Source organism: Castanea sativa, chromosome 3 (assembly GCF_040712315.1).
Source record: "Castanea sativa cultivar Marrone di Chiusa Pesio chromosome 3, ASM4071231v1".
Taxonomy (NCBI): Eukaryota; Viridiplantae; Streptophyta; class Magnoliopsida; order Fagales; family Fagaceae; genus Castanea; species Castanea sativa.
Window position 1 is genome coordinate 55797523 of NC_134015.1, and position 10941 is coordinate 55808463.

General features: G+C 31.3%; 1 protein-coding gene and 1 non-coding gene across 2 annotated transcripts; one reads left to right on the forward strand and one right to left on the reverse strand.

The window, feature by feature from the left end:
• Window positions 1–2618: 2618 nt before the first annotated feature.
• Window positions 2619–3167, reverse strand: LOC142629205 (pectinesterase inhibitor-like). The gene has a single exon (XM_075803173.1). The coding sequence runs from the start codon at window positions 3165–3167 to the stop codon at window positions 2619–2621; it is 549 nt and encodes a 182-aa protein (XP_075659288.1).
• A 5139-nt stretch (window positions 3168–8306) lies between these two features.
• LOC142630102 (U1 spliceosomal RNA) lies at window positions 8307–8469 on the forward strand. The gene has a single exon (XR_012843217.1). It is a non-coding gene; the product is annotated as a U1 spliceosomal RNA (small nuclear RNA).
• The last annotated feature ends 2472 nt before the right edge of the window (window positions 8470–10941 follow it).

The following is a 10941-nucleotide window of genomic DNA, read 5'->3' on the forward strand; positions in this document are numbered from 1 at the left end:
TTTTTTAGCAAATTTTTTATTAAAACTGGATCTCACAATACTATTCACACATTTAAAAATTATTTTGCTACTACGTTTTAAATTTTCAGCAATAAATTCAATCAGCAATTGCTACTATTTGCTCATGGTGGTGCATCTCTTTGGGTTTGGATATGGTGGGCCAGTGCTTTTATAACATCTAGCTCGACCTGTCTATTTCTAGGGCCTGGAATATAGCAACTATCGCGGACTGAACTTTGGGCATTGAGAATGAAGAATATTGGTCGTAGTGGAGTATTTGCAAGATAAAACTAAGCCCATGGGCTGTGTGGAGTTGCATTTCCACAAAACCAGTGGTCCACAAAATGATCTCATTCTCCTATAGTATGCAAGTAGGCGGTAGGGAGATAATATTAGGAGCGGCAAAATCTGACACAACCTGTGAATCTAATACAACTAATCTATTTATAAATAAATTATGAGTTGAGGTTAAATGGATTATGATCATATTCGGGTTGATATGGTTGACTTTTTTAATAAATAGGTCGTGTTTGTGTTCAACATGTGAACATTTCTGACCCATTTGACTCATTTAGCTTATAAATGTATCAGTTTTTGTTATTATTATTGCTCAATTTTTTGTTGTAATTATATGTTTCTTACTATATTTATGATTGTAATTTTATTTTAATTTTAGATATATAGAAATTGATAACATGTTATTCAAGCAAGGTATGACCAATTAATTAAATAGGTCATTTGTATTGACATTTATATGATTTGTTAATTAAATGGGTTAAACGTTATGGTTTTAAATTTCGAACAGTGACAAAACCGGATTTGCCTTCGGTTCTCAGTTTTACCTGATCGAATTGGCACCCAATTCCCGGTTGAACTGGTTAGGGTTGGCCGATCCAATCCAGTTTTTAAAACCATGTTAAAAGTGTCGTGTCGGGTCGACCAGTTTAATAAATAAGTCTTGTCAGGGTTAAAAATTTTTGACATGTTTACTAAATAGATCGGATTCAAGTCAACCCATATAGCCGAATACTTATGGCTCGACACGACATGAACTCGACCCTTGAACACAAATTGCCACCCCTAGATAATATGATAGGGACACTCTAATGGAGATCTTTCAATATTACATATTAGAGCATTCACTAAAAAAAAACTCAAAAAGCCTTTTTTTTTTTTTTGTAAATCTATTTTAACTCGCTCTTTTACAACTCACCCTAGCAGAAAACCCAACAACCCACCACCATCAAAAACACCTCCCTCGACAAAAACCCATTAATCCAAAATCAAGTCAACCACAAACCCATGAGAGAGAACATAGCTAGGCGAGTGTTCATTAGAAAGGCAGAATTTTTATTCAATCACAATTCAGTGTAAGACTAAGACGCAATAGGCCATAAACTTAAGTGGTGTTTGCATAAGAATCCTGGACAAATCGTTGAGCCCCAAAAAAAAAAAAAAAATAGAAAGAAAGAATTACGAAGTTCAAAACATATTACTATTTACTACCCTTTCTATGTTCTTTAATCACAAACTCACAATGTAGAAAACAATAGCCATAAACTAACATTGGGGTGCCCCCGACAAGGACAAATTGCTTAGCCATAAAATAAAAATAATAATAATAATAATAAAATAATAAAAAATAATAATAATAATAATAAAAGAAAGTCAATTAGTAAAATAACAATTCTTTTTGAACATCATCAACCGATGCTCATTGAACTTTCTAAATAACACATCATATTAATCGCTTATTCACAATTTTTTTTTTTAAATCTTAACCAAACATGCAAAATTGGTTTAAGCAAAATTGATTGATAATAAAATGGAGCCTCATATCCAAATCCAAGTAACAAAGGATGGATCTCAAATTGTTAATCATAAATTTAGTTTAAGGTTTGATGACAATGACAGTAAATCACAATAAACCAGAAAGTTGTCACTCTCAATTATCTATTTTCTCATACAATCTCACTCATAAAAAAGGTGAGGTAGGCATACTAGTGATAATTCGTTATCTAATCCAAGAAACAAAGGGAAATAGAAAGAACATCAATATGCTGCTGTTGGTAGTGGTGAATGTTAAAAAAAGAAAAAGAAAACATCACAATAACTAGTAATAGGGTTTTGTTTATGTGGAGTACTAGTGTTAGAAATATTAGTTAAATGATTAAATTTATCATATCCTAATAGCTTAAATTTTTGCAACAATCGTTAATTTAACATGGTATCAGAGCATGAGATCTTAAGTTCAATCATTATCTTCTCTACTCTACCTCCCATTTAAATTCTCACATGTTAGGCCTCACCTATTAAAATGTGAGTTTAATCCTTATCTCCTCTACTCTAACTCCCATTTAAATTCTCACATATTTGACTTCATCTATTAAAAGGTAGTTTGGGCTTACATGTGAGGAGAGTGTTAATAGTATTAGTTAAATGATTAAATTTATCATATCCTAATAGTTTAAACTTTTGAAATAATCGGTAATTTAACATAAAAGCCTCGACAGAAAACATCATATGCATGGTGGGTAAAGGTTTTATTTTTGACATTTATTCATAGCAGGCCTTGGCTGGTCCATTTCTATTATAGATCACATATATATACATTATGTTTAAGCACTGATAGTATCAATTACAGCGACAGCAATACCAGTTTTCTTATACACTCCGGTATAGGCATCAAATATTGGCGATTGACGTATGGGAGGGGCCCTGTATGAATTATGACAAGCTTCAAGTTTGTTAGTTGCATCTATAATCAAACTTGTCGATTCCTTATAACTCTTTGAACTCGAAGCCGCATATGCTTTTCTCAAAGTCACTAGTGCATCATTAAAATCAGAATGGCAGTTCTCCATTCGAGTCCTATCCACTCGGTCACTGAGTTTGCTGAGAATACCTGGGATTTGATCAAAGGTAACTTGTACTGCATCAATGGCTATAGCAATAGAAACGATGGCAAGATGATCTTTATCACCTACAAAAGTACGTTGGTCTCCCTTTAAAGTTGCTAAGCAAAAGCTAGAGTCCTGGGTTTTATCGCAAACGCTGTTAAGTAAGGCTTCGTCAACTGCCGGTCCGGTTGCAGAAACTTGGTAGAAAAGAGAGGTGACTAGTAGAGGGATTATCAAGATTGATAAGCAGTTAATTGGAGAGGCCATTTTTCTTTTCTTTTTTCTAAGTTCTTCGTCAAGAATGATATATTATGGATTCATCTATCTATTAACTTCCTAGATATAGATATATATATATATATATATATATAGTATCTTAGAATTGTTTTTCACCAAAATATGAAAAACAGCTCTATTTAACACCAAATTAAATAAGTGAAGTTAAAAGATAATTTTCTTTCGACCCATTAATTTTTTATACAACCAATCACGGGAAAATGTGGAAACCATCGAAAAAACAACATTATAATTTTTGGAAAATGAATTGTTTTACAAAAAAGCTTTTTTTTTTCGGTAGAAAACTATCTCATTATTAATTCCTATATTTGATAGCAATATTAAAATGAATTGGAAAACAATGGTTTGATTTCCTTTATTTAGCATGGCGTGAGATGGTCTATCTTTGTTTGAATTCCCTCTTTTTAGCTTGACATAAGGTAGAATTGTTTTCTAGAAGTGGAAAACAACTTTATTTTAATACAAGCTATATATGAGAAGTCAAAAAGCTTTTTTTTCGGTAGAAAACTATCTCTTAATTCCTATATTTGATAGTAATCTTAAAATGAATTGGAAAACAATCATTTGATTTCCTTTATTTAGCATGGCATGAGATGGTCTAACTTTGTTTGAATTCCCTCCTTTTAGCTTGACATAAGGTTGAATTGTTTTCTAGAAGTGGAAAACAGCTTTATTTTAATACAAGTTAAATAAGAGAAGTTAAGAGATAACTTTCTTTTATCCCTTTTTTCTTTTGATTCTACCAAATACAAGAAAAAGTGGAAAACAATCTTTATGTAAGGTTAAAAAAAAAGAAAAAGTTAACAACTCATGCAATGGATGAGAAAGTTTAATAAAATATGATTTTATCAAATTTCTCATCTAACTTCTATTGTAGTGTGTTATACTTGCATATTATAGTACTAAACTTTATAAGTTTTAAATTAATTATTTAAATTTCTTATCTCTAAATGAATAAGGAGATTATCATGATAATCAAAACTCATCATAAAATTACAATGTTACCTTAACCAAAATTAAAATGAAATCAAAGGAATAAAAGATAGACTTTTTAATCATTTATTATTCAAAAAATTGGTAGGCATATTCAAATTCATAGTCATGTAGATAGTGTTTTGATATAAACTTAAATTCATGTTTCAAAACAAAAAGAAAAAAACTAAGTATTAATCTAAATCAAAATTTTACTGAAGCTATAAAAGGGAGAAAGAAGACTCTATGATGGAAAATTGAAAAAATACAATTCCAAAACACATATTAAAAAAAACTATCAACCTTAATTAAAATTATAAGAAATAACAAAAAATTACCAAAAGAAAGTAGAGAGAGAGAGAGAGAGAGAGTACTCATAGTTTTTATGTGAGAAAATATGAATTGAATGGAAGAATTTATATCAAATTTATACAAAATAAAATGGGAAGAAGAAGAGTCAAATTATAAGAAGGAGAAAATGATGAAGAAAGTGTAATGGTGAAGTAGAGAGTAGTGAGAGAGGTAACGAGGTAAAGAGGGAAGGGAAGTGTAAGTCATAGATATGTGGACTATAGGGAAAAGAAGAAGTTTTTTTTTTTTTTTTTAGAGTAGTGAGAAGAAAAGTTTAAAAGAGAAAATAAGAGGTAGAAAATAAGTGGATGATGTGCTTATATATATATATAGAAGGATGGAAAGAAAATGACACTCAATGTTGAAATGAGCTTCAATACAGACAATAGACAATTTGAGTTTATGATGGTGTGTAGTGCATCATGTTGGCGACAAATAATTAATTTTGCAATAGATAATCAATAAAGACGGAAAAAAATAGTCATGTGAACGCTAATGCGGCTCAATAAGAGCGTAATAATAATAAATACTACATCTCAACTTTTAGATATATATATATATATACACACACACACACAGCATGTACTAGTCACAGACCCATGCGATGCATGAGAATATATAATTATTTTGTAATATGATATAATCTATAATTTATTGAAAATAATTTGTCCTCCTAAAAATTTGAACCGTAAGAACTAGAAATTTGATGGCCCAAGCACTCTAAGAAAAGTAGTGTTTTGTCATTCGAACCAAGCCCAAACAATAAAAGGTTAATATGTAGAGAGTGGGAAGATAGTTCTAGTGTAATTCTAAGCTAAGTTCAGGTTTAAGACCGATGAGCTTAAGGTAACAAAGAAAAACAATTCACGTTGTAATTGAGAATAAAGCTCTCATCAGTCAGGTCCGAGGTTATGTTCTTATATATGATTGATACAAATTTTTATGTTAGGTAATGCACTGTTCATTCTCTTGTTTAACTTCTTCTTTCAGAATCATCCCCTTTTATTGAGAGTTTTCCCCCTTATATATCCTCCTTCCTTGGATCCTAGCCTTCCACTTGTATGCCTTAAGGCATTGTCTCAAGATACTTGTCTTATCAAAGTTCTGCTGAAGGTGGAAGAAGGGGTTGCTAACTATGAATCTACTGTTCAGGGATCATTTCCTCATTAATGCAGCAGATAAGGTTGTTGCAGAACATTTAATGCGAAGGGGGAAGGTATACCCTTACAGAAAGCTTCCTCCCATCGTCTTGGCCCCTTTCCCAAGTTTATTCCCTTCCAATCAGGCTTTCATAAAATGCTATCTCGCATCTCCATCCCTTCTCGGGTAGGTGAAGTCCTCGGGTCGAATACGCTTTTACATGTGGGATCATATGTCATACTTCGCATTCAATCCTCTTTGGTCCTCGGACACCCTACATGAACTATTTCTAAAAGTATTTTCCAACTCTCTATCTCTACAAATGTATAATTCTATTATTTTAGGGTTTTTTTTTTTTTTAGATATGATATTTGTAACCCAATAATGGAGGGATGTCAACATAACATTATATTTCCTATATTTCTTCCCATGATGAGATTGTATCATATTTCAATTCTTCTAAATTTTCAAGTCCATCCTTTGTACTAGCTGCTAAATTCTTAATTCCTAAAAATGATGTTTAGTTAGTTGCCAACAAAAAGGATAAGACCACCACAAAAAAAGTAAAGTGAATTTTTACAGATTAGAATCATCACGTAGAAAAACTTATTTATAATAAGGTAAATAAATAAAATACGTTTTAAACAATTATTTCAAAATTGAAATTACCAGTACACTAAAATAAAATGGTACTAAAATATTCTGGGCTTCGAAACTCTCAGACTTATTAAGTGTTGAACCATTCTCCCAAATCTAATTTGATATATGAATTAGATACACGCTCCTTTTATTTCATTATCAAGTCTATATTACTGTTTTACCTTGACTTTTTTTTCAATTTTATATTCTAATTTTTAAACATTATTTAATTATTATATATTCACTTTATTATCCATTATTACTCTTTTATATATATATATATATATATATATATATATATATATATTTATATATAACATTATATGAAAAAAATGCTTAATAAACATATCCCCACCACATTTATGTCCTACTTTTTCAAAAATTGTCGTGTTGCCACATCGCATCCGCACTCATATTTGTGTAGGTGCTTCCTAGGTATCATCACAAACAACAAGCACATAACCATCAGATGCAACTACTGTAGGGTGCGTTAGTGTAGAGCTTATTGCGTTTGTATAAGTTGCTTTTTTATGGCTGGTTCATGGCACCGTTCATGTACCAGCCAAGTGCTAAAAACAGGTGAACAGTAATTTGTAGCAATAAAAAATATTTTGCTATAGTATTTTCAATAATAAGTTTTCAATTTTCAGCAAAATAAGCGGTATTCAAACGCACACTATAGTATCATTTCCTTCTTTTTTGTTGCTTTTTTCTTTCTTTGCTTCTCTCATTGAATTTTTCTCATTTAAATTTTGTTCACTCGTTCTTCCTATGCCCAGGCTTGCTACAAGCCTACAAGTTACAACAAGCATTTTATTCCTTTTCATGACTTGGATCTTTCTCTCGACTTGTCGCAATTATCATCATTTCGAGGGTTTCTTTACTGCTCTCACGTTTTTTTAACAAGGCTGTGCTAGAAGAAATTAAAAAAAAAAAAAATTAATATATAAAATTGAGTTTTGAAAAATGAATTTATTATGTAAGAAAAACAATTAAAACTTTTGATATTTGGGCTTTACTCCCACCCAGTTCATTCCTTTACAAAAAGTGTAATGTTTACTAAATTCTAATATTTTAGAGGATCAAATTTTTAAGGGATTAAAAGTTATCTTATAAATAAGAATAAAAATAGACAACACAAATGCCTAATTTTTATTCATATTTAAGTATAAACGTAAAGTTTTTAAATTCTCCATTTTACATGACAATTTCCAATTGACATTTATACAATCTTATATAAAATAGAAATATCTTATTAAAAACCATAATGTTAATAAAATTATTAAGAGGTTCAAAAGAGAAATTAAATCAATAATCTTCAAATGATATTAGGCCTCCGTTTGGATTGCAATGAAAAGGAAAAAAATTTGCATTTTTTGTGTGGATCTCATGCACTGTTCACAGCACCCGCAAGTACGGATTTTAGCAAATTTTTCTTTAAAACTGGATCTCAAAATACTATTCACACATTTAAAAATTATTTTGTTAATATTTTCAATTTTCAGTAATAAACGGTATCCTTCAAACAGACACTAGTTCACTTATTTCTAAAAAACGTGATATTTTCCATTAAAGTACTTTTTAAAGCAAACATATACATATAAATCTTTTTTTTTTTTTTTAAACAGATACATATAAATCTATGTGTATATACATTGATATTTTTCACTAACACTTTATCAAACTCGCTGATGGTGCTATTTTCTGTAATCTTCATCAGTTTGTTTTCAATGAAAGCTTAGTCCTGATTCTCAAAAAAATAAAAAGATTAATAAGCTTCACTGGATTTCCCATGCAACATTTTTAAAAAGACCTTTGGCAGTTCAAGAATTCAAAAAGGAGTTACCATTACCAAAGACCCAAACGAACTACTAGGGAGTCCCAAACCCAAAGTGGCTTTGTAGTTTGTTTGTGGCGTTTCACTCATTTAGTCCCACATCGTAACAGTAGGAATGAGGAGGGGCGAGACGAGTGATATAAAAAGAAAGGGAGGGTGAGAATCAAAGCATACTTACCTGGGCGGGGTCAATGGGTGATCAAACAGGCCCATGGCCTAGTAGGGTGGCCTCCATTGCACTGAAAGGAGGAGTGCCCCACTAACATCTCCCCAAGTGGGAGAGTGTACGTCATAATTTCTGAAAGTGGGGGCCTGCGTTCGCGCGGCCCCTGTCCATTTATGAAGCCCAATGAGTTTTTAATGCCTAGTTTAGCAATGCGTGGGGTCACACAGATTTTATAACTCAATATACTTGAAAATTGTTTGTACGTAGAATGAGTTTATTAATGCGTACTTAGCAATACTTATTCCGCTCCTATATATATATGTGTCCTGTATAAGTGTGTATGTTTTGTTTCTCAAAAAAAGCAATACTTATTCTTAAAGGTGACTGAATTTGGGGCCGTGCAATATTTTTCAGTTTTTAAACATTACACATATTTATACTTTTTTTTACTCAGGTGCAGAAATATACATTTTGAATGGGTGAAAAGTCTTGATATCTCAATTTCATTATGTTGGGGTTTATGCCCTAAAACCCAATTTATTGGCATGTATTTAATAATTAAATTGTTTAATTATATGAGACTATCTATAAATGAACTAAGACATTATCATAGTCCATGAGATGCATTGTATGTGATTTATGTGAAAAGTCACAGAAGATATAAATCACAAGTTCTTTGTAAACTCAGAAGTTTAGTTCGTAGTCGGTGATGAAATTGGGCGTTTCATCTGCGAAGACTATAACATATCAACTAAGATGATTTGTCTTGATCATGGAAGTGGAGACTTCTAGTTGGTATGTTTTAAGAGTTAAGACTTATTGAACTGGACCGCTGTGAGATTTATTATTCTTCTAACGACTGTCAAATGAATAATAAATCTCACGACTTCTATTTACATCAACTCTAAATCCTGAAAGAATAATGGACCTGATCATGAGATGTTGTTGCTTTGATATATCAGGAGTGAGATCTATTAGTTACGGTCAAAACCTCAGTATGTTGGGCATCCGCATTTAGTGTTGATGGAACATATATTCTCAAGATGGAATTCATAGTCTCTTAATGGAGATACAAAATATTCTCTTGAGATAAGTTTAACGGGTTTAGTTATTCAGAGTGTTGGGCCCAACCACTTTAGTAAGAAGTTACTAAAGTATATATTTATGAAATTGGATTTCATAAATATATAACGAATAACATAAAGGATTAAACCGGGTACTCAAAGATTAAGATGTAGTAATCTTCAAAGTGGCAGTCTATATTCATGATTTTGGATTACTACGAATATTTTAATGAAGGGGTTGTATGCATAATAAAGTCTTGGGATATAATTTATTAATAAGGCCTAGAGTGCAATTATATTTATATAGTGGTATTAAATATAATTAATGGTAACTTTGGGGTTGTTAAGAGTTGACGGAAAAGCCCAAGGCCCATTGGAGCTAGTGTCTTATTGGTCCCTTTTGGTCTCACTCCAAGCCACACACTAAAGCCCAATTGGAAAGGCCTAATAGGCCAGCCCAATTAGATAATCAGTTAGTTATAAAGGGAGAAACATACAGAATTTTTATGAGTTAGAAAAAAAACAAATAAGAAACGCTGTGTGAGAGAGTGTGAGACACACTTTCATTCTCCCTTTGAAAAACTGATTGAGAGACCACACATCTTTGGCATAAAGTGGAATTGGAGTGAAGATTAAAAGTGTTCTCAAGTGCTTCTAATCTTTGTTTTGAATTTCTCCACACCAAGGTACGCTATCTTATTCTTAAATTCTGAAATTTACATTGTGCACGTTATCAATCATGAATGAAATAGATCCTAGTTCGTTGCTTCCGTTGTGGGTTTTGCATGAGATGCAAAACCAGAATTTTTCCTTCACATTAAATGCCTAAGTTGAAATTGCTTGTATATAGAATTTGCTTGGACTCTAATTAGAGCCCAATATTCATCAAATATGAAAAGACTTGTTGACTCGTGGCCCATATTATCAATCTTAGCTCACTTGTAAAATACTAAAATTTATTAATAATAATGATACGGCTTAAATATATATTTAGCTACTCGATTGTTTCTTTTTGTTAATGCTGATCTCTTTTTGGTATCACACTTACCATACTCTATTTAATGGAGGGCTTGGACTGATCTCTTTTTGATATGAGACTTAATATACTCTTTAAAAAAAATTTCACACTACCATTTGTAAAAAATGAATAAATAACTCAATCAAATTCTAGGAGGCTTCATGAAGTGCTTCTTTAGGAGTTAAATTTTTATTTGTCCATATTTCGGGAAAATTTATCTCTTGTTTTTCATCCTCATTTACATAAGAATGAATACTATGGTTTGCATTTTGAATAGGCATAAATACAACGTTAATAGGATAACTTTCGTCTTGAAAGTTATTCTTTAAATCAAACTAACACAACCACATGAGAATATTTGTCATTTAGCATAATTTTAGAGACTATTTCATTAGTAAGCATGTTTCTGAAACTATTTGACAAATTTATGGGGTGTTTGATTTAGGGTGTATTCATCACTCATCACTCAGTTTTCATCATTCATTACTCACTTTTCATCACTTTTCATAGATCCAACATCAGGTGAGGTTGTTTGGTTTAGTTTTCATTCTCAACTT

Coding starts and splice junctions, on each gene's coding strand:
- LOC142629205 (XM_075803173.1), bottom strand. CDS start 3,167: ATGGCCTCTCCAATTAACTGCTTATCAATCTTGATAATCCCTCTACTA.